We start from the raw sequence: 24185 nt of genomic DNA, 5'->3' as shown, positions 1-24185 counted from the left end.
AATTGGGAGAATGGATTGTTCTTCAATAAATACTGAATACAATAAAGTGTATGGATAAAGTGTATGCTTATTTAAAAAGTGATGATGATGATGATGATAGTGAAGAAGAATATAATAATGACAAACTGATGTAAATGATAAAGAAAACAAGAAGCGAAAAAGAATAAGTAACAAAAAAACCATAAAACAAATAAAAATAAATTAACATTTTTTTCATTTTTTATTAGCAATTTTTTTGCGATTACATGATGGGAGAACTTTATACCAAAAATCATGTTCTGTTATAGAAAAAAATGGTTTTATCTTTTGTCGTTTTCGACTTATTGGCGGACATGATTGTAATTTCTACTATAATCAATACAAAGCTAGAGTTGATATGAATTAAACTACACAAATTATGTAAATGAATATGCTATGAAAAATCAATTATTTCATTTTTAAATTAATGCCAATGTCATATTATGAAGTTAAATTTATGTTACAAACTGACGCCTCCTGTTTTTTTATTTTTATTATTTTTCTTAGTAATTTTTTGAAGATTACATGACAGAAAATTTTAACTAAAATTATTACCATTTTCTCCAATTACAAGACATGATTTTTTATGTTCTGTAATTGGAAAAAATGGTTATATTTTTTTGTAGTGTTTAACATATTGGTAGACGTAATTGTAATTTCTACTATAATAAAAACAAACCTAGAGTTGATATGAATTCGAACTACACAATGTATATAAATGAATATGCTGTTAAAAATCAATTGTTTCATTTTTTAAATTAATACCAATGTCATATTATGAAGTTAAATTTATGTTGCAAACTGACGCCTCTTGTTTTTTTTGTTTTTTATTATTATTATTAGTTATTTTTTAAAGATTACATGATGGGAAATCTTTAAGAAATATTACCATTTTCTCAAATTACAGAACATGACTTTTTATGTTCTGTTATAGGAAAAAATGGTTATATTTTTTGTCCTGTTGCACATTGCTAGACATGATTGCAATTTTTACTATAATCAATACAAACCTAGAATTGATATGAATTCTAAATACACAATGTATATAAATGAATATGCTATTAAAAAAGAATTGTTTTCTTTTTTAAATAAAGTTTAATTTTAAAATACTTAGTGTCTTTTATTCCTTTAATTAAATCTTCAAAGTTATTTTACAAATTTAAGTATATCACAACAGTTTTTTTATGTGTTATATTATGTTTTGGTTTTTTTAGCTTTGTTACGCATTCTACATAATGTATTTCAGCATTTGAATTTTGTTATTGAAATATGCAGGACATGCTATTTTATATTATTTGCACTTTGTGTGCAGTTATTTATTTAACTTTAGAAGAAAAAACAAGTACATTAAAGATTTTAAAATATATAACTACCAAAAAAATTTATGGCAGTCATAATTTTTGAATTTTCAAGAGAAAAGAGAACTTTATAAAAAATATGATTTTATTGAAATTTTTAATGGAATCATTCGTTGTTTTGATTATTGTAATAATGAATAATTACATTAATATCTAGATATATATGGGGCGCCATCTGTGGTTTTATTATTTAACCGCATAACACTGTGATTTTCCCTGATTTATTAAATAACCAATTTCTTATTTTGGTTATTTAATAAATAACCACTTTATGAAAACATCGAAAATTGGTTATTTATTAAATAACCAGTTTCTACACACGCCGAAAATTGGTTATTTATTAAATAACCATTTTCTACACACGCCGAAAATTGGTTATTTATTAAATAACCAGTTTCTGCGCACGCGAAAAAATGGTTATTTATAAATAACCAAAATAATTTCGAGACACTTGGCGTGCCAAATGACGTCAGCAAGCAAAAAAATAATTTTCTCAGTCCCCCCCTGGATAAGCACTCATTTCCGCACTGTTGCGTTATTGAAATTTGATCGCTTGTCGCGAAAAATTTCATTTTGTCTGTAAGTTTCCCGCTCGGCGTGTTTTCTATTTGTCTTTTTTGTCAAATAAATATGTCTCAAACGCACAATCTACAAAGAGCAATTACCGAGGCCGTAGGAAGAGCAGTACACGAGGCACTGCGAGATCAACATGAAGAGGTAAGATCAGGGCCGGATTAACATTTTGCGGGGCCCATGGCATAATATCAGTGCGGGGCCCTTGCCCCAACCCCTGTGTTTACCAAAATGCAATAAAAAACTGTTTTTTTAACTCAAACAATAAAACCTCGTATTTTGGCCTATTTAAACCAATACGTTGAATATAATTCCAATTTACAATCACGTACGTATACCAAACATTACATACCAATATTAAACAGACTAATATAATAAACACGATAAAAAAAGACGTAAAAGGTTTTACTGTGCAGAAGTGTTAAGCCTTATAAACGTTATGCTTACGGGATTTCATAAGAGCAAAATCATTAATCAGGGATGACATATCAATACTACGCAGAACATCATTTTCAATACTCAGAAGAGCAAGGCTATTTAGTCGTTCCTATGTCATGGTTGAACGAAGATGATCTTTTATTAGCTTTAATTTCGAGAACGACCGTTCACCAGAACAATTTGATATCATCATACTGAGGTAAATGCGAAACACAATAACAGTGTTTTGAAATACAGTTTCCAGGTTATTTCCCACAAGAAACCTGTATATACGCAGTTCTAGGGAGTCTACGTTCACTTTGATGTCGTCATCATCATCGGATGTTACATCGATGTCATGGTCTTCACTAGGCTGAGCAGAAGATTCAATTCGAGCTGAAGAATAATGAGGTGCAGCTGCATGACTCGCATCTAATGCTCTTTTCACGAATTCTGTGTTGAGAAAGCTAGAAAACTGGAGCAATTCATCACCCAAATTGACTTCGAGGTCAGTGGAAAATGCTTTTTGCAATCTTTGTGCGTTTTCCAACACGTCTTCAGCTGGCAGATCTGTAAGCTTTCGCAGAAAGCCAAACTTTTCAGCAATGTTGATGTAAGCGCTCAGTCGTTTTCGCAACTCAGCATACAGACTATCGATTATTACAAGGAAAGTACCTGTGCGAAACTTGTCGGCTGGAATCTGCAACAAATCAGGTGCTGATCCTGGCTCGTCGTTACGACGATTTCGTTTACGCACGCGCTTGATCTCTTCTTTATATTGATCACATTCACTGAGCTCCTTTCCTTTGGCTTCAAATTCTTCAAATCTGGTTCGCAGTGAAAGGACAAACTCAATCAGCGATTCATATAATGCAACAGCAGTGTTGAGATCTTGATCAGCTAATTGCAGGATCTGACTTGTTCTCTGAAATCGTTGCAAGATTTGATGCCATAATGCTGCCAGAATTCCAATTTCAAGCTGGGCCATATCAGACGCAAGACTATTGGCTTCATTTTTGGCTTCAGGCTTCTCATCTTGATCATCATGGATCTCGTCTAAAGCAGCATTAATTTCCTCGTATCCTATTACTAGAGCTTTTGTAGCATCTGCACGTGCTGACCATCGAGTATCAGACATACGTTTAACCGTTGGAAGTCTCTTGCTTGAAAGTTGGTCGGTTAAAACTTTCCAACGATGCGTTGAAGCAGCAAAGAAAGAGTACAATCGTTGGAGGAAGTTGAAGAATCTTGATGCTTCTTGACAACAACTGGCAGATGATTGTCCAACAAGATTAAGGGAATGTGCAACGCAGGGTATGTACTGTGCTAGGCTACAATGTTGCTGAATAATGGCCTGCATACCATTATATTTCCCACTCATATTGCTTGCATTGTCATATGACTGGCCGCGGCAATCCGAAATATTTATATTATTGGTTTTCAAATAATCTAGTAGCCTTATGTCCACGTATGTTAAGGAAAGATACAAATCGTTCGACAGGACCAGAGGGTAAAACGTATCGAAGAATGCATGTCAGTTGATCAACGTGGGAAATATCTGGGGTAGAGTCTACACAGACGGAGAAATACTTTGCAGCTTTAACTTCTGTAAAATCTGCTCGCGAACTCGAGTTGCCATCAGTTGGATGAATTCCTCGCAAATGGTCTTTGAGAGATAGGATGTGTGACCCTTTCCCTTATTTGCATTACGGTTGATGTGTTGCGCTAGAAATGGATCGAACATCGATATAAGTTCTAATGTTCCCAGGTAGTTACCGTTTTTTGGCGATCCAACGATCTCATCAGTGCCGCGAAATAGTAAACTTCGCTCGGAAAGGTAACGGATGGTTTCTGTTACCCGCTCAAGTACTGCCCGCCAATAGTTACGCTCATCACTGGCCTGTGTGACCAGTTCTGAATCAATACGGCAGCCAGCATCGCTACGTTGGAGTAGCTGAAAACAGCATTACGGTGCGCTGAACTTTTCTCATGTCGTGGAATTGACTGGGATGCGCGTTTCCAGTCATTATAACCTTGTTTTCCAAAACGATGCTGTCAGTCATGAGTTTACACGCAAAACACAACACGACATGTTTGGATGGTGAATAGCAGAGCCAGTTTCGAGGATGTTGCTGTTTTGTAAGCTCATGTGTGTACGTGAACAAAGTTTTTTGACATCGTCTATTGTAAGCATCTCCCTCATATCTTGTTGATGTTGCGCTGAAATCGGCATCGGAATTTCTGCACTGACTACTCCCTTGACCTGCCCAGTGCTCTCTCATATTGTCAGAAATATCAGTAGGCCATAATCCCAAATCACAAGAGTATCCATCATTGTTATCAGTGGAAATGGACGTATCACCAGATGTCAACTCCTTGGATGTGTCGCCGGTGTCGGGTTCCTCAACTGCTTCTGCCATTGTTGTCATCGCTTCATCAGCCTTCGGAGGAAACAGTTCCGATATTTTCGGCATTTTACTTAAAACTTTACTTTCCCGTAAAATTCGTTCATCCTTTGCCTTTCGTTTTGCTGCTCCAGATGCATATTTGCGATTTTTGTCGCGGTCGCGGTTGCCACCCCCACTGGTGGAACTCATTCTTTAATTGTTAACTATATTATAGCAATTAGCAAACCTAAAAATTTGAAAGTGACGTTTTAGTAATATTTACTTTCACAAAACATAGAAGGACGATTTGACGGTTTACTATCGCACATACAGAATTGTGAGAAAATAAATCAAACACGCATACGCTTCTTGGGCCTTTGGAGCTGCCAGGAATTCAGGACATTTTTGAAATATATTGTTATTTCATATAAATCGGCAATTTATATATGAGGAATAAACATGTAACCAAGGAAACGTAAGAATGCAGACGGCTCACGGCAGTTAGTAAATCATCAAAACTTACCAAGCGTCGCCGTCACTGCTTCAGCATTCAGCCAAATACCTTGAAGATCTCCAGTTTGAATTTGTCAACAACACTTACAAGTCACAAACAACAGCAATCTCAAAAATTATCAAAATGAATCGAAAAAAGTCTGATAGTATTCAATACGGTTTGAAAGTCGAGACTATAACAATATCGAGTTGCAATCCTACTGCCAGACGAAAGACTTTATGTAATATAATAGGTGTAGCTAAATTAACGGAAACTGCAACATGTAATATGACGATACAAATGGATCTCCTATCGCATTGCAAAATATAGCCTATATTTTGCCAGTGAATCATTGATACTTGCAGTGTTACCGTTTTTGGAATTGGGCCTCACGCTTTTATATTTCAATTAGTCTTGGCCGTTTCGCTTTATTTCCCTTTTTTTCTTTTTCCAAAGGCAAGCGCGGGGCCCCCAGAAGCGCGGGGCCCGCGGCATATGCCGCTTCTGCCATATGGTTAATCCGGCACTGGGTAAGATACAAAGCAAAATATTCTCCGTTCATACTTGTAAATATTCAATGTGTGATATGCGTCGAATCACGAGGTCGTCGATTTTACGTGATAAAATTCTTACAATTTTAGTCCTCTGATGCAGCTAATGCCCACGAAAATAATAATGAACCACAGGTAACATTCTAGTGTATATGGGTGCATCCAAGCGAAAAACATCGTTAAATTTTGATAAATTTATAACTTTGCCAGAATTCCAACTCAAATGATGAAAATGAGGGGTAAGAAAACTTAGCAAATATTATGTGGTATTTCTATAGTACTACATTTGTATTGAACTCATTTCATTTTAATCAGTAACAATTCAGGAAGAGTTGGTCGACCAAAGAAAATAATTCCAAGGGATGTATTGGAAAATTTGCTTCAGTTACGACTTACGATTGTGGAAATTGCCAGACAGTTGAAAGTCGACAGGTCAGTGGTCTACAAAGCAATGTCGGAGTATGGGTTGTATCGAGAAAACTTTTCACAATTGTCACAAGACGAAATAGAGAAAGAAGTGGACGCCATTAAACAAAATCATCCTAAGGCTGGCGAGGTCATGGTTCAAGGGTACCTTGAATCTAGGGTCTTTACATTCAGCGACAAAAAGAGAGAAAAAGTAAACCAATAAAGCGTCGCATTTATACTAATCCTTTTCCCAACTATATTTGGCATATTGATGGGAACCATAAACTTGTTAGATGGAGACTTGTCATACACCATGGTATCGATGGTTTTAGTCGATTAGTGGTATTTGCACATTGTTCTTCAAACAATCGAGCAACTACTGTTCTATATCACTTCTTATGTGCTGTCTCGAAGTATGGGCGTCCTTATAGAATTCGTACCGATCTTGGTGGCGAAAATGTTGACATCTGGCACAACATGATTTTAACACGAGGCAATGAAACTAAGCCGGTTGTTGTAGGGAATTCAGTGGACAATCAGAGAATCGAAAGACATAACAGAGCACTAAATGAACAAGTTCTAACAAGTTTTAGATCTGAATTTTATGCACTTGAAAGTGAAGGTGTATTGAATGTCAATAATGACACTGATATATTTTGCCTCCATTCAGTGTATCTGCCACGAATCAACAAAATCCTTGACGAGTTTGTTGCTGCTCACAACAGCCATAAAATATCTACAGAAGGAAACAAAACACCTGAACAATTGTTTTGGGTTAACATTAGAAATGCATACCATGAAGATGATATGCTACCAAACACAAGCAATCTTGACATTGAAGAACTAGCGTCAAGTGATTTACCTCACGTCAATGTACCAGATATATCATGCCCTTTGCAAGGTGACTTACAGTTGCAAAATTTTAGTACATTCATTCAATCTCTTTCGGCAGTGAGCGGAAAAGCAGCATACCTTGAGGCTGTTCGTTTCTTGGGACAGTCAATGCTTGATGAGCAGAACCCTGAAGATTTGCATGCACAATAGATGACTTGCCTTTTTTACTTTTGCTAGCAGGCAGATTTGGTCTAGGGCTTTTGGAGAACATTAGCAACAATGGTCAACCTCTCTTGGGATTGATCTGCCAGCCAGCAAAACGTAAACAAGACAAGTCATATATGAGTAGTAAAAAAATATAGTCTTCACTTACTATTTTATACAGTAATGACATGCTAAGAGGAATATAGATACGTCAGTTAGAAATACGTTGTTTTACATCATTACCAAATCGTAAATTAAATCAACACAACTATTGCTTAAGGCCGATTTATGCTGCGCGCGACGTGTCGCACAGTAGATCTTACGTCATTGCGACTAAAACGGAAGTATATCTTGATGGCGCGTTTGCTTGATGTCGCGTCGCGTGCATTCAAAAATTTTGTAACGTCGAAGACGAGTTGTCGCGTTGTCGCGCGTTGTGATTGGCTGAAAGGCTTCTTTCGGGGGGAAGTTCTTGAGTTGTTTGTCAATACTGAATAATGAATATCCAATTACCAACACAAGACAGCAGCAGCAATGGAAGGGTTCGAAGAAAAATTAGCAGAAGAAGTCCGAAAATATGGTCATCTTTACGATTCTTCGAGACGAGATTATAAAGATACTCAGAAAACCAATAATTCTTGAAATGAAATAGCGAGAAACCTTAACACAAATGAACAAATTTGTGGACAGAAATGGAAAAATTTGAGAGATCGTTACACCAAAGCCAAGAAACGAATGAAGTCTAGAAGTGGAGATGCTGGTGGCAAATCTATCCCACCGATATTCCTCAGTCTGTCTTGGTTGTCTGATCATATAAAGCATAGGGACACAGAAACCAATTTTCGGGAGGTAGTTATAATCGCTATTAAAAAAATTATAATATGGGACAGGCTGACTGATTGAGTAGATTATTATGTTACATCTGTTGTTGTTGTGATTGTAGGAGAACACTGAAGAACCTATAACAACATCAGAATCCCTTCCACTAGGAGAAAATTTTGTTACAATAAATATGGAGGAGTTTGACCTAACCGCGTGGTCTCCCTGAACAAGTAGAAGCGATTCAAATGTCAGTGAAAATTCGTGTACAACACCTACATTACCTACCAAACCTACCACACCAGTAAGTAGTGACCCATCTGCCCCTTCCACAATTGCTTTGAGTAGAGCTGTGGTAAACCCGACCAAGGGCTGTAGAAAGAGATCTGCACATTTAGAGACATTAGTTTGTGAAAGACTTGATTCTTTGAAAAAGATTAGAGAAGAAAGAGAAACAAAACATATGAAAATTGATGAAGAAAGTCGCTTTTCAGATACAGTGGCTGACACTCTCCGAAAGCTTCCAGGCAAGTTGAAATCTGAAGCTAAATTTTCCATTCATAAAATATTGTTTGAAATGGAACAAAAACTTTATGAAAACAATGTAGACCAATAACTTTCTATGTTTTATAAGTAACAATCTATTATTTCATACAATTAAATATTCATTTAGTTAAGAAAACCTCGTTGTATTACATGATCTTGCCATGGTAGCTTTCCCAAAGGAGACATAAAAAATGATTTAAAGTCATTTCTGGTTGCTGTAGCAGCTCTAGAAGCACGAGCACTTGAAAAACTTTTAATATTCTGAAAAATGTTTTGTGAACCCACAACATGTCTCCACTCTCCAGGGAGGACTTCGTGAGATGCAGTGGTTGAATCACTGAAATTGGGAGGGGAATATCTAGTGCTGGGTATATTAGCAGCATCAGTAAATAACAAGAAATTGTGAAGTGCAACACATGCCTTCACAATTTGAACAGCTTTCTCAGGGTAAAATTCCATTGGTTTTCCAAGAATTCGCCATCTAGCAGTCATGATACCAAAGGCATTTTCAATTACCCTTCTAGCTCTGGAATGGCAGTAGTTATAAATTTTCTTGGTATTGTCAAGGTTATTACCTTAAGAGTAAATAGAACAAAAATGGCATTAAGATCAACTGTTTTAGCAATTTACAGAGTCTTGGGAAACTGTGCCAACAAGCAGCCAGGAAATTTTTTTGATCGCAATTCTTGTGGGGAATGAAAAAAACATTTTGAATGAGTCTTACAGAGACATAAATTGAATAAATTTATTTCATTTTTGAAGTCACAAACAGTTAATATAAATTTTCAAAAATATATGAAATAACAATGTTTTGATTAAACATAAGAAAATTATTTTCATTGAAAACGGAAAATATATATAAAAGTGCATGGAGTTAACAAAAGAAAATGTACCTGGGTAAGGTCTCATCATATTAACATGAAGAGGAAAAGCAGCATCGCCAACAAATACATAAGGTAATGTAAGTTTACCACCAGGTAGATCCTCTGGCAAGGGCAAACCAAGTTGTCCTCTTAATAGCTGCTCCCCAAATTTGCTTTCTTGGAAAACCCCCCCATCACTTTGCCTTCCATATGCACCTACATCTACCATTAGAAAGCGATAGCAAGCATCACATACAGCCATTAGGACAACAGAATGAGTTCCTTTATAATTAAAGAAATCACTTCCAGAAAGAGGAGGTGCTTTGAGTTGCACATGCTTTCCATCTATAGAGCTCAGACAATTTGGAAAGTTCCAAAGCCTCCAAAACTCACGCGAAATTTCTGCCCATTGTGAACCAGAAGGAAAGGCAACAAACTCTTCATTCAATGCCAACCAGATAGCTACACACACCTCCAACAAAATTAGGGAAACTGTAGTTGATCCTAATCGGTAACTTGAAGCCACAGTTTGTTGTGAGGCGCCAGACGATAGAATTCTTAACGTAACTGCTAGCCTTTCTTTTACACTAACAGGACTTAAATGCGTAGATGCATGCTTTACATGAGGCATAATTCGATGTGCCAAGTCGTCGAAACGGGCAGAAGACATACGAAAATACTTAAAATGCATTTCTTCGTCTATGCCTCTCATTTGTTGAACAAGAACGTATTCGCCCTCACTTTTTCTAGAAGCGTGAAGTGGTCGAACTGACCATCTTCTTCGTTTTCGTTTTTTCTGTTGTAGCAACAAAAGTAAATAGCACAACATTTCCTCCTCCTCCAGATCGAGAAGGTCATCCATTTCTCCTGGAACTCGAGTTGCCATGTTTGTTCGTGAGAATACCGCATTACTTCATGTTATCCGATTTTGTTGAATACGCGTCGGTAAGCGCGTTAACTATAAACACAGCTTAGCGCGCGCGCACCTGTCTCGCGCAAATCGAAAGTACGCGCGACGCTTGTCGCGCGCAGCATAAATCGGCCTTTAGACTCTAACTTCAACAGCTTTCTTATACATGCATGTTTATGGAGCACCAAATGTAGGTGAGTTCAGAATCCCATCGTTCATCATTTCTTGAAATTCTTCATAACTAAGATCATCTTTATCATTATGAAGTGGCAAATACAAAATGTGAGCGCAGGTGTTGCTTTTGGGACGAACATCTTCCCAGAAACAAATAGTTGGTTTGTCATGAAATCCTAAGGGAGGCTCTTCCTCCAACCCAGTTGCAAAAATCATAATCATTGGCAAAGATACAAGAGGCTCTGAAACATTGGCAAAGCAGTTTGCTAGAGAAAAATAAGTAAAAGTTGTACTTTTGAAATGGATTGTTCGTCGAAAAGCAATTATTTGATAACACGTTTGATAACAAGCAATTGAATAACGTTTATTATGCAATTAATGCCTGGGGCATTAAATAGACCCTAGAGGTTATAGATACGAGGCGTTTATTTCATTTCTATCACTTCGATCTTTTAAGGTGATGGAAAAAGCTTTTAAAGTACCTTCGCACTCTTGTAGATAGTCACGCCAATGCATTATAACGAGCTGCTCCCTTTCACGTCTTCGACAACCATCTTCTGAAAAATCTGGTGTAAATATTCTGTCAACTTCTATCGCGGTCAGCGGCTTGCTACGATGGCAGAAGTATGGGCGGAAGAGAAGTGGATTTCCTTTTACTAAGCTAAGAACACCCAGTGTTTTTAACCCGTCCTTGAACTGCTCAATTGCACTTCTCGCTTTATCAATTACAAAAAATTGACAAAGCTCTTCCACAAGCTGTTTTCTTGTTTCAAACTTTGGAATGCCGTGAAAGCCAGCTTGTGCAAAAACATCAATGGCATCATCAGATCCTACTATAGTTGCAAACGATGTTTCTTCTGTAGTAGCACTGATCTACAGACGGGAAGTATGATTTGTGAAAATGCCAGCTCAATATCGAGATACAACGTCAGACTTTTTACTATTGATAAAAAAGCAAATATTTACCCGTTCTATGATACTTTTTACTTCACAATCTTGCACATCGTCGATACATGGGTGGCAATTTTCTTCACCAAATACAATGAAGTCATACATAGAGGGGTATAGACAATGTCCTGCAGTTCCACCATTACACAAGGAAACGGAAAGAAGTTTTCCACATTGAAAATACAAGTTTTTCCTCTTTGCTGGATGTAAAGGAAACACAATTATGCTGTTCGATACGTGCTTTTGTAGCTATGTAGCTAAATTGACAACGTACATTAATCCCTTCGGCTAAATTTAACAAAAATTTATATCTACGTAATTCAGTTTTAGCATGAAGACAATCAACGCACGACTACCTTCTTGGTTCATAACCAGCACCTTTTTCGAGGACAATCCCAGGAACGCGTTCGAAGAAAAGGCTCCTGAAACTGCAAGGCGGAGAAATTCTCGTGTCGGCCCTCCTAGATGCACAGCACCCTCGCTAGACCCGATTTCGTCGGCAAACATGACAGACAACGGACGTGAAGGATCAAATTTTTTTCTTCCTAGCTTGGCAATACCGTCTTCAAATACATGCTTGCGGCGAACGTTAATAATGTTTTTAGATATGGCTACGTCACAGGATTTTCCAACCATCACTTTATCTATGTGGTCATTCAAAACAGTACTAACCATTTGTTGCGCGCTTGAATCGCTAAAGACAAATAACCAAGTGAAAAAAATTAGTATGGCATCTTGTCTTCCGTTAACGCTTTTTTTAGCTGATTACCATACTTTGCTAAGCCCATGCTATTTTGAATAGCTGTCTGCACCTCATCGTTGTCATCATCGCTAATTTCAATGGGGTCTGGATCAAGCAATCCTAAGAATGACCTAAAAGAATTTAACACAGAAGAAATTTGTTACAGGACACTCTTTCATAACAGCATATACATTGCTAAAGATAAGCTGTATATAATTACTCGTTTTTTATTCTACTATGTCATTGTAATTATCATGCATATTAATAAACTGGAAATAACATAGTCGTTCGTACGTTATCATCCAATATTGTTTTTAAAGTCATAGCAATAAATTTGTCATTCCAAAATAGCTGGTGAATATATAAACCAACAATCACAAACAGAAACAGTAAATCCAGACGTTGCACAATAATTTTTAAAACAAAAATCAGTAACATAGTGTGTATCCCAACCTACTAGTGTAAAATGGTATCTGACAGCAATACATACTGACCTATAGTGATTGCTCTCAATGGTGGAAGTTGTATGATGGCTAGTTGATCCCTCTGAAAAACTTTGTGCAGCACCTAGTATAGTCATCGATGCTTGTTGATTTTCTATTAGAAACACTATCTCTAAGGAAACTCAATTCAACAAAGAAGGCACATGTGGGTAACTTTTTTGCTTCTGCTCCAGATCGTGATTCCAATTCTCTCTTTTTCAGACACTTTCGGAAATTTTCTCTTAACCTTTTGAACTCATTTTCTGCTTCAATTGCTGAAAAACATATGGGTAAAATAACTAATTGTTGTCAAAAGCATACCAAGTCACAAATTTAAAAAGAAAGCACAACACAACATGTGGTGTGCAATACTCGCAATATTTTTATACACATCTGGTTTAATAGCAAAAAAATAAAAGCATCTGCAAATGAGTTTATGAACAAAATATCAATATCATCTGAAGTCTTGCTATGGACTTTACACAACTAGGACAAAACTAACAATATGGTTTTTTAGATAAAATGCTAGGTATGCAAACACACAGGTATAAACACATGAAATGGCATGTAACAAAGTAAAAACATGAGAGATTTTTCATTTCTGGTTACCACAATAAACATGATAAGCTTCCTGCTTGTCATTTGTCAAAGGATGCTTTGTCATTGATGCATATTTAGAGACTGTACCTTGCACATGGAGTTGCTCTGAAATTTTTAACCATGCTTGTTTCTTCATAACACTGTTCTTGAACCCTTTGGACTTCAAATCCCATAGGCAAGGATAATTCCTCACTTCATCAATCAAATTACTACTGAAGTGATTCTGACTTTGTAAAGAGTACTCGCAATCTTCGTTATGTCCAAAATTGTCTATCGTATTATCACTGGTTTGGCTAAGCAGTTGCTGCTCCTTGGAAACATCTTCAGTCGCCGTCGTCTTCTGCATTATATCTTGATCCAATATATACGTGGATTCTTCACATCCAGTAAATATTTGGCTACCATAATAATTGACATGCAGATTGCTTCTCTGAAAACTTAATAATTTTGTGAGCATCAATTCAGTATTATCCGCCATCTTGCTACTACCCAGGAGTCAATTTTTGTGGTATAATTTGATAGGCTAAAAAGTGAAACGGTATGAATTCTGCGGAAAAAAGTTGACTTGACTTCAACTTTTAAAATTGGAAAGCAGTACGGTGTGCATACCGTTTTGCGGTGCTACATTTTCTACTGCGCATGCCTGTACCGTTTGGCGTTTACCGTTTTCCGTCCTTACCGGGAAGTGGAAATCCAGCTTAAGACTCTCTACACAATCCGACAGTGCTCAAACTACGCACGCGCAGTGAGCGTAATATACAAATGTATATACAATGTGCCCTCCCGGCTATCACCATATTAAAATGGCGACTCTTTTTCAAATATATATATATATTTGAAAACAAGACATTTAAATTTTTAAATAGTATTTTTTATAGTTAAAATCATTTACAAAAAGTGGGAAGACTACAAAGAGGAGGGTTTATTAAGTTTCTAAAATTAAAAATACGCTTAAATCTGGATTTAAAAAACATTAGCAACAACACATTTTCCTTTATTGCAAATTGTATATTCTGTTAAACCATCAACATATTTTCTAATTACTTGTCTTTAGGTGTCTTCCTGTGTAGTAAGCAATTTTTTGGTTTTTTGACATTGGATTTTTATATGCAAATAATACTTTTCCAGCATTAAGAATATTTGAAGTCTTAATTCTTAAATAAATTTTTTGAAGTGAATCCAACATAAATTGGTCATTTAAGTTTTTTTTTGACATATTACATTTTTCAAGGTAATTCTATCACATTGTTGTACTTCTCTTAGATAGACGATACAGTAGCATATCTATGTAATTGAAATTCTTTGCTGTGTACCCACCCTTTTGTGATCATAATGATAAATGGCAAATTTAGAAATTTGGCACACCGTGCATGATTGTAAATGAGAGTATACACTCAAATAAACATCATCTTGTAAACTCAAGATTCCAGTTATAACAGCAACAGAGAAGATTCAAAGCAATATTTCAACTTCATATGAAAGTCATTATCAAGCTAAGTGTGGAAGAAATAATAAGGAATTGTTGTGGCAGAAATAATATGTAATTACAGTTTGCTTTGCTAAATTTCAGGGAATTGACAATATTAGGCATGCAATTTCAAAATGAAAAGCTCTAATGAATAACATAGTTAGTCCAGCGTAGCTCTTACATTCAACACATTAGCTCAGAAAGTTATTATATTTAAACAAGCAAAATGTATGAAAAATTTACCCTCTCTGTCTGTCACATTGAGCACATATTGCAACATATTATATGGAATATTTATATATCTATGAAATATCCTGAAGTATTGTAATATTAAACTATTAGCTCTACATTTTTATGTATATTAAGTAACTTTGAAATGACAATATCCATGTGAGCATAATTAGAGTGGAGATTTCTCCAAAAAGTACGTAGCCTTCTACCAGTGACTTTAATCCGAAGAAATCTCCCGTAGAAATATGCCAGGATTACCTAAATTCAAACATATAGTTGTGAACAAAATGTTTTGCGGTGCACTCACCGTTTCTTTGTGATCTTATGTTATACGACAACTTTATAAACTTGGCACAACAACATGTATAATTATGTGCACACTAGTAATGGCATAAATCTCAAGCATTGCATTATACTACTGGCTAAATTTCATTGAGCCAACAATATTGGACATGGAGTTTGAAAATTGACATTGTAAAATAGAATACATGAAATTTCGATTTAATAGGTTGATGCAGGTTAGGATGCTTTGAAAAATTTTACTACATTCAACAGGGAATAAACACCCCCTGTCCCCTCTCTCTGATATTCTTAACATCAAAGAGAGTAAGCCATAAGCATTACACAAATACAAGTATAGACCTATAGCTATGCATTACAATGTCAAAGCATACAGTAAGCAGTAAGCACTTCATGCTACTTACTTTAAAGCCTGCCAATTATCTCCCATATGCTTAGGGATAAGCAACTCAGCATTAAGATCTCTTGCTAGCTTTCCTTTTCGAAACAGGTCTGTTTAAGTGGGAATGGCAGAAACTTTTGCTTCATAATCCTTTCTTACAGATGAAATCTTGCTGGTTTTACTGTCTTGAATCAACGAGCCAAGATCGTATATTTGCCTACTTTCAGCCATGATGACTTCAAGATATAAATTGGCCAAATGCCATAGTCATGTAATTATACCTTTAAAGATTTGAACATTTATAACGCTGGCTCAAGAGCATCAGTCAGAATGAAATTTTAGTGCTCGTGGGCTTAGGGGCTGTTCCATTGAGTTCTATAAGACCTGGAGGGAACACGTCAACAAAATTACTATCAAAAAGACGCAACACGGCGGGTGGATAGATTAACAATCTAACACCATGTCAGTTTAAAGCTGCATACAACCAACTATTGATGAAACATAACATCAAAGGAGGACATGGAAACTGTATTGCTCAATATAGCACTGAAATCTTGACAAAATTAAATGATCGTTGCGAGACAAATGAAATTTCGGCAGATATTTCCGATGTGACAATGGCAAGACGATATGATATGAAGCTGCGACAACCAATTAAAGAAGAGCATGACTACTGTGACGTGCCCAACTTCATTCCTCTGTCTGAGTATAAGGGAGCAGCTATATCGTACATTGCTGGCTATGTTGTTAAAATGGTTGCAAGAAAGATCACTTGCCAAGATTGTATTGTTGCTTTGCATACATCGAAAAACAGGGCTCTAGCCTGTTTGTGTCTTGGAAGAGTAATGGTGGCCTAAAAATACCAACTGATGGTCTTCTAAGTGTGTCATGAGACCGAGAATTGCATTATGCGAATGATTAATTCTTGGAACGGAAGTTTGCCACATTGTTCGCATATCACAAGTGCAATCTCAAACATTGTTTTAACTGAATGTGTGGAGAGAAAAGTTTTAGTTCATTGAACCAGCATGTACTTGATTCTGTTGTTACAGAAGATCATACTTAAGCCCGCCGCACACTGGTGAACTTGCCGCGCGTGCTTGTTATTCGTGACAAGTGTGATCGACAAAATTTCCTAGTGTGCGCGGGAGTTTTGAACAACATTTTTCATTCGTGACAGATGAGTCAAATATCAAACGCGATCACACTTGTCACGAATAACAAGTACGCGCTGCAAATTCACCAGTGTGAGGCGGGCTTTAAAGTTGATTAAATGTTGTTGTAAAACTTTCGTGAAGATACAAATGCATCATCTGTGTAAGACAGAGAACGATAAAATTCAAGGAAAGAAAATCAGAAAAAAAATGAGAAAACTAGTTTGTTCAATTATCAGTAGAATTTAAAACAATTACTACATAACCGAGTGCAGAGCAAGTAGGTCACATTTTTGTAGTATAGACTCTTGTTCACATGGCGTGATAATTCAACGCCATGTTTTTGCAAAAACAGTATTAGAAATATGGAGGGAGTGAATACTTAAAAAAATTTTAAAGTGGAAGTTTTAACCGCCATTACCGCAATGTTTTTGACCACAGGGTCCAGGCCCTTTTCCCCTCTAGGTCTTATAGAACTCAATGGGCTGTTCATATGAATAGAAATTATCCCAGCTAGCGGGGAAACATCTTGACCCTGCTGTTGGCGCGATCTCGGCTTTTTTAGTAACTTTAGAGAAGGTATTTGTATATAGAATTATGTGCAATCAATTATTGCACGAAGACATGGATTTGATTCGTAAACTTTAGGCCGAGTTATTCCTTCCATGTCTTTCAAAGTGGTAAATGGAATAAATAACTTTAATTCCTTCTCAAGAAACATCACCCATGTCAGGAATATGCTGCTACCAACAGTTTCTGACACTCCAAATAAATCACATAAAATCTTGAGACTAGGGAATCTTGATCCTGACCAATGTGAATATAAATTGCTCATAAACTGAAAGTTTAGCCCATGTAGAGGTTTTGTAGATCTATTAAAAAATAATTACATGCTTATCATTCATTATACATGGGCCACCATCAACTGCATTACACAACAATTAATTTGAGTGTTAACGTTTACTTGAGCAATATGTATGATCATATATTACTGTAACCTAGCACTGCTCCTTTTTGTTTATATTTTGCTGTTTTCTTCCCTTTCCATTTGATAAGCCTGGAAAAGCCTGGAAGCCTTTGCTTTCACGAACTCAAGAAGTATTTTCAACATCTCACCTGATAGGCCTACAGATAAATTAATTCACAGTACCTCACAAAGTCGTTCGTTATTTCCACTAGCTTCCAACATAAGCAATTATATCCCGTTATAGTCAACATGGTAAAAAATGAAATTTTATACTTGTATAATGGGCTGAATCATTAACCACACGTCCCAAAAACATGCATTTCTGTATACTGCTGGAGTTTACCAATGACTTATGAGTTAGGTTGGTTTGAACAGCTGCATCTTTTTCTTTAAAACAAGAGGAAGTTCGTCTTGTTCCTCTTGGATATCACGGGGTGTTGTACTACTTTCACAAAAGAACAGAAGGCCGTCAGCTGCGTCCCTTTTAGCGTGTTCCCTTTCGCTTAAATAAAGAAGAGCCACTACTGCATCTTTTTTGGAGATTCACGCTGGTTTTGGTTGCGGACTATATACCCTCGTCATTTGTTTTTTGTCCCGTTAGTTTTCTTCTCTAGATGAATTTAAAATGAATGTATAAGCTTATAACGTTCAGCAAGCTTTCGTACACTTCACACATTTATGAGAAAAAAGTAGTAAATGCTTACATTCTCAATACTTTGTATCGCTGAAATAGGGTCTGGGCACAGAATAAGGAATGTAACAGAAGCGCCACTCGATGTCGGAACCTTTGATATTCGTGTCCCATGTTTTGAGTTCTACAATCCGTAATATTATAAATAGTTCTACTGAAGGGCTTTGACAAATAAACCCAAATATTCTATAGATTGGCCATTTTTTTAATATTTTTTGTGTGGATACAGTTAAAACATCAAGATGTGTCTTGACAAGTCGCTGGCATGAAAAACATCGTTCTCCAGAGGCTGCGCTCATTGGAGCAAGAAGGTAAATCTGCAAGAGTCGGACAACATTAGACATTGCCATGACAATCTGCGATGAGTTATTTTCTTCGGTTAAGAATATTGATGTTATTGTGTTAAATGATGTCACCTTCTTTACTTCTGGAAGTCGCTGCGAGATAATTCCTTCAAGAAGCTTTAACTCCGCCTTCAGCTGGTCAAAGTCGAGATCATTTTCGTAAAGGTGTTCAACTTCATCATTCAACTCTAACTTACACCCGTTTGCTGCATTAATGAGCACGGTTTCGATGTTCATCAATACAGAATATGTTTTTTGATCGAAGCGCTCCTGTAGTGAAGCCAAGCACGCATCAATTGCCTCAACATACTGGACACGGTGGGCGTCTTTCGCAGTTTAGAAATGATGTTGCTCGCCATCTTCGTGTTGAAGTCGCCACGGAACTTTCTTCGGTCTTGGTTGTGTTGGATTGCCTACAAAGTTGATAGCCTTGCTTGAAGCAACTACTTGGTCGTAGAACAAAGAGAAGTTGTCTCGTTGACTCTGCAAGTTTGTCTTCAAGGCATTTATGCAAGTAGCAGTTGTTTGTGCCGTTATTGAAGGCTTCTGTAAGGTAGTTGCTACTTGTTCACACACGCTGAAGATACTCTGCGCAAAACTTAAACCAAAGTACGAGGAAAACTTCTTCAATCGGCTAGCCATACCTGATGCTGTGTCACGAACGGTGGACTTGCAAGATTCTTTGGCAATGCTAAGTAATGCAGAGTAGAAGGCCTCGTAATTATGGAAGACAGCCGAGATGGCTTTGGTTCTTACTGTCCATCGAGTTGGACACAGCAAATGCGGATTATCAACTTGCGTGCCGCTGTCTTCAAACTCTTTGGCAATATGCTGGTATTGCGTCATTCGTGTTGGTGAAGATCGAATAAACACGGCCAACTCTTGCACCTCCTTCAACGTATCGCTGATAATCCAGCTCTCCTTTACACAATCGCGCAAAGCCAAGTCAAGACTGTGGTTACCGCAATGAATGTACAGGGCGTGAGGATTCTCAGAAGATATACGGCAGCAACCCCACTTTTGCTTCCAGCCATATTTGCTGCTTCATCATATGTTTGCCAACGACTATCGTCAAACTGCATCGCAACAAATGTCCTTCAGCGAAGTGGTGATTGTTTCAGCATCGGTTTTCTCTAGCTCGTACATTCCGAGGAAATTTTCTTGGACGGACAAGTCGGTTCTAGATATCCAGCGCAAAACACATGTTAGTTGTTCCTTGTTGCTTATGTCTCTAGACTCGTCTGCAATTAGGCTAAATAATAGTGATTCCTTACGGATGTCTGCCACTATAGATCTCAGAACTGCATTGCCCATCATATTAATCAACTCGTTTATGATGTCGTGACTGAGATATCTTCCGTTGTCAATCTACTCCAACAAATCAGGTACATCCTCTGCTCTTAATTTTAGCAACTGTTGCAAGTTACTCTCAAGTTCAGTTTTACCTTGCAAACTTTGGGCTTGGCGTGCCAAATACCTTTTACTACTTAGCTGTTTTAGCAACATTCTTCTTCGAGTTTCCTGGGTTTTCTTCAACTCACTGACCAATATCGCTCCAATATCTCTTCTCGAATCATCAGATAATATAACTTTCTCAGTCATCTCTGCGTGAAATTTAGACTGAGAGTGTTTTTTAAGTTTTTGTCGGCACTTCTTCCAGTCACTGAATTCTCCTAGGAGAAAAGCCTTTTCACCATTATGACTGAAAGTAATAAGGTATTGACGCATCGCTCTTTTACAGAAGTAACAGGCAATGGTACCTTTTGTCATGCAGTATGTGACCCATGTATATTTCAAAATATAGAAGACGGACAAGTTCGTACATTCGACGATCCTCCTGCACTGGTTTGCTTTCTAGACGTGTGCTCTATTTCATCTAGGGTAGGATGGTAAGGCTGTTGGCCTGTACAGCACAAACGCTTACAATCGAGTCCTAGCAAACATTCCGTTGACTCAATTTGCATAGGTCCTACCTATAGGGCGGTAGTCGTGGAACTTGAGAAGGACGCATACGTTAGGTTTTGAGAAGGTGTGTGAACTGGCTCGGTCGGCGGCGCGACTAGTATCTCTGAAGACGATGTAGAGTCAGAATCGCCGAATTTTGGTTTGGAATGAGAATGAGGAGATAAACACGTTGATGGAGTTTCTGTAGCTGACGGCAGTGTCAAATTAGACCTAGAGTCGATGTTTTGGTCAACAACGTTCTCTGCTGGAGCACTACTAAAAAAACTCGTCAGTTTTCGCATCGTTTTAGCTGTTTCTACAAGCTCTTTTTTCTTTTCTCGTTTTCGCCTAGCAACTCTAGGCATGATGATTTTGATTAGAAGTGATTTAAACCGCAAAATTTTCAATTATTATCATTATGAATTGTCAACAGTTTTGTAGGACCAATGGCCTGAAGACGGGAGCAATGCGTTGCCGTAGAATTTATAGCCTCATGTGGATCATAAATTGCGACTTCTCATTGGTTAATTAAGTTACTGGGCGGACGTCTGCGAAGACAACCCCAATCGACAAACGCGATTTTTGATCCATCTGGGTAATCAAGGTCAAAAACTAAGCTATAGCTGATTTCGCATGATGCCGACAGACTTTGTTCTATTCTCGGGGCTACTTGTATCTAGGAAAAACTTCTTCAGTCCAATTTTACCTGAAACAAGGGCATTTCTATACCATGAAAAAGGGCACTTTTTTCCCTGTTACCAAAAGTGAGGGGGGGGCACTTGCCTCCAATGCCCTCCGGTTCCACGGCCTCTGAGCAAAAACGAGAAAAAAAGCAAGCTTCGTTTCAGGTCAATTAATGACATATAATAAACCTTTTAATAACCTCGTTTTCTCTGTCTTTATTGAGAAATATCGTACCTTTGTCTTTTTGTACAAACCTCGCCCTACGCCCTAGTGTACAAACAGCCTTCGATCCGATATTGAGACTTTGAGCTCAGTTATTAAAGGCTTAATATTATAATAAAACAGATATTTTGTCGTGGTAAAAAATATAAATATTGCATTAAAAGCGCAATTGCCATGGTGAATGTCCCATGAAACCAAAAAAAAGAAAATTAGGTACGCATAGCATTCATGTTAGTAACCCATAAAAATAAAAACCGAGCTTAAATATTTATGGCTTATCAGTTGAGCTCAATTGATAAACTATAGGTAATGGCGATAAAACATAGTCAATGGCGATAAAATATGGGTATTTGGTGGTTATTTTTACTTAAAACGTGCTAGTTATTCTTTGTAGACAATTATTTAACCTATAAAACATTAGTCAGCTTAGTAGTCGTTCGTTATATCAGCATGTTATTTGCTACATATGTTCGACAATAACTCTCGCAATATTTCCCGTCGTTAAGATGTTGCGCCTGAATGATACTACAAATCAATGATGCTGCCTATCTCGATAGTTTGATACTTCGTGAAAAATAACTTAGTTCGCAGAGAAGCATAGGGAGACACGATATAAAGAATTTTGTATACAAACAATTTAAGACCAGAGAAGTTGTTGACCTTTTCCAGCACTGATAATCTTATCATTGTTAATTAGTGGGAGATAATACTCCAAGAATATAGATCCAGTGGAATGCACAGATTGTTTGTAGATAAATTGATAATATCTCATCACCGTTAATTTGCAAGAAATAACAGTACGATTAGTGGCACGTAAATATTGTTGTCTTTGTCATGTATCAAGTACTTCCATATTGCCAAAGAAGTTACTTCTGATGAAAAATTCTAGGCTTTCATATTTAGGTTATCGTTGTCCAAGGAGATAATTTCAACAAAGGAGCACGATGATTTCAGTATTTTCCTTGCGTTTTCATGAGTTTGTTACGCGTCGACTGACAACGATTGACCTGTAAAAAAGAAAGATACGTTGCAAAAACTATGTGCGTTAACACAATATTACTAATTTTTGACTCCAAGTTTTTGACACTTTGACTCTGAAGATGACTATCGCTAAGGTTGTCGAAACGTCAGTCAACACCACCAACAACAGTCCTTCTCAAGACTCTACTAGCCAGGACGATCTACATCCACAAACGTGTAATAATACTCTAGGTTTGAAACCATTTACTTTATGGATGTAAAGGTCAGGGAGATAGAGATATATAGATATGGGGCGGTCAGGGAGTATGGTGGTCGGTCGGAAAATTAGGCTCTCTTCGAATGTTTGTATATTTCTCTGCATCTATGTGTCTTTTTCAAACTACAAGTCCTTACATCTACAGACGAACACTTCACTAAATGACAGCGATGTGTATTTTGTTTCAAAAAAGCTGCAGGATTGAAATTTCACGAAATTTACGACAACAGAGGAGTCGCTACATCGCCCGGCAAAATGGGGCTGCTTCAACGATATTAGCTAAATTTTTGAAGATAACGCAGCTGACTTTCTTTGCTTCAGCTGCCATCATTCTGTCAGCCTGGTCCTCTAAGCCATGTGGACTTTGATGTTCCATCTTTCAGTATCAAAGCCAATGGCCTGTCTATAGCTCATCTCAATGTTAGAAGTATAACCAGCAAAATCGACCAACTAAATCTTGTTATGAGTAGCATCAAAGGCCCCGATATCTGGACATTCTCGGAGACCTGGCTCTCACACAGTATTCAGGATGAGGAAATTCACATAACGGGATACAATTGTGTAAGACGAGACCGGGAAGAAAAGCAAGGGGGAGGTGTAGCAATTTATTGCCGCGAAAGTTTAAATTTTATAGAGCAAGAAGACCTCATGAATGCAAATAAGTCTGTCTGGATTAAAATAAACCGAACAAGATGCAAGCCACTCATCATCGGCAATGTCTACAGACCCCCAGATCAGCCTGTGGATATCTTTTTGGAAAAGATAAAAAATCATGATCACCAACTAGATGATCACCAACTAAAACCCGAAGAGTCAGAGGATCGTCAACCCCGTGGATGACCTCAATCATCGCTAATGAAATGAGAAAGCGCGATTAGCATCTCAAGAAAGCAAAAGGAAACAAGAACAGTCGAAATTGGCGCGTTTACCGACTACTAAGAAACAGAGTCAACAGCGACATTAAGAAAGCTAAATCAGACTATTATTCTAATCTGATTCAAGAAAACCAAGAAAATACTAAAGTGTTTTGGCAAGCACTCAAAAAGACTCTACCATCGTCAAAGATCTCCATAAATAATCTCTAGTCTACGAGTAAATGACGCAGTTGTCACCTCTGACGAGTCAATTGCCACTGCTTTGAACACCTTCTTTGTAAGTATCGGTAGAAAACATGCCGGAAAATTTCCGGACCTGTCGTTCTCTAACCAGCCCGAGGTCAATCCTAATACAACTG

At 37.2% G+C, this 24185-nt stretch overlaps 4 protein-coding genes and 1 long non-coding RNA gene across 5 annotated transcripts; 2 read left to right on the top strand and 3 right to left on the bottom strand.

The window, feature by feature from the left end:
- Window positions 1-2496: 2496 nt before the first annotated feature.
- LOC124458368 lies at window positions 2497-3747 on the bottom strand. The gene has a single exon (XM_047008398.1). It carries the CDS (start codon window positions 3745-3747, stop codon window positions 2497-2499), a length of 1251 nt encoding a protein of 416 aa, XP_046864354.1.
- Window positions 3748-3936: 189 nt separating this feature from the next.
- LOC124458367 lies at window positions 3937-4963 on the bottom strand. Its single transcript, XM_047008397.1, has 2 exons — window positions 4400-4963; window positions 3937-4320 (listed from the first exon to the last, which is right to left on the bottom strand). Exons 1-2 carry the CDS (start codon window positions 4961-4963, stop codon window positions 3937-3939), a joined length of 948 nt encoding a protein of 315 aa, XP_046864353.1.
- A 1010-nt stretch (window positions 4964-5973) lies between these two features.
- On the top strand, window positions 5974-6300 carry LOC124458025. Its single transcript, XR_006952951.1, has 2 exons — window positions 5974-6036; window positions 6113-6300. It is a non-coding gene; the product is annotated as an uncharacterized LOC124458025 (long non-coding RNA).
- Window positions 6301-6410: 110 nt separating this feature from the next.
- LOC124457630 lies at window positions 6411-7522 on the top strand. Its single transcript, XM_047007839.1, has one exon. The coding sequence runs from the start codon at window positions 6683-6685 to the stop codon at window positions 7247-7249; it is 567 nt and encodes a 188-aa protein (XP_046863795.1). The 5' UTR covers window positions 6411-6682; the 3' UTR covers window positions 7250-7522.
- Window positions 7523-10526: 3004 nt separating this feature from the next.
- On the bottom strand, window positions 10527-11611 carry LOC124458366 (G2/M phase-specific E3 ubiquitin-protein ligase-like). The gene is made up of 3 exons (XM_047008396.1): window positions 11522-11611; window positions 11038-11428; window positions 10527-10821 (listed from the first exon to the last, which is right to left on the bottom strand). Exons 1-3 carry the CDS (start codon window positions 11609-11611, stop codon window positions 10556-10558), a joined length of 747 nt encoding a protein of 248 aa, XP_046864352.1. The 3' UTR covers window positions 10527-10555.
- Window positions 11612-24185: the final 12574 nt, after the last annotated feature.

This window comes from Xenia sp. Carnegie-2017, unplaced genomic scaffold (assembly GCF_021976095.1).
Source record: "Xenia sp. Carnegie-2017 unplaced genomic scaffold, XeniaSp_v1 HiC_scaffold_6, whole genome shotgun sequence".
Taxonomy (NCBI): Eukaryota; Metazoa; Cnidaria; class Anthozoa; order Malacalcyonacea; family Xeniidae; genus Xenia; species Xenia sp. Carnegie-2017.
This window is presented reverse-complemented; position numbering and strand designations above follow the sequence as displayed.

What these genes read in the sequence shown, in the direction of transcription:
- LOC124458366 (XM_047008396.1), bottom strand. Translation starts at nt 11,611, where the DNA reads ATGTATGACTTCATTGTATTTGGTGAAGAAAATTGCCACCCATGTATC. An exon ending in TAAAAAGTATCATAGAACGG is followed by an intron (nt 11,429 to 11,521) that starts GTAAATATTTGC and finishes TCCCGTCTGTAG; the next exon opens with ATCAGTGCTACTACAGAAGA. An exon ending in CTATCTACAAGAGTGCGAAG is followed by an intron (nt 10,822 to 11,037) that starts GTACTTTAAAAG and finishes ATTTTTCTCTAG; the next exon opens with CAAACTGCTTTGCCAATGTT.
- LOC124458368 (XM_047008398.1), bottom strand. Translation starts at nt 3,747, where the DNA reads ATGAGTGGGAAATATAATGGTATGCAGGCCATTATTCAGCAACATTGT.
- LOC124458367 (XM_047008397.1), bottom strand. Translation starts at nt 4,963, where the DNA reads ATGAGTTCCACCAGTGGGGGTGGCAACCGCGACCGCGACAAAAATCGC. An exon ending in GCATCGTTTTGGAAAACAAG is followed by an intron (nt 4,321 to 4,399) that starts GTTATAATGACT and finishes TGCTGTTTTCAG; the next exon opens with CTACTCCAACGTAGCGATGC.
- LOC124457630 (XM_047007839.1), top strand. Translation starts at nt 6,683, where the DNA reads ATGATTTTAACACGAGGCAATGAAACTAAGCCGGTTGTTGTAGGGAAT.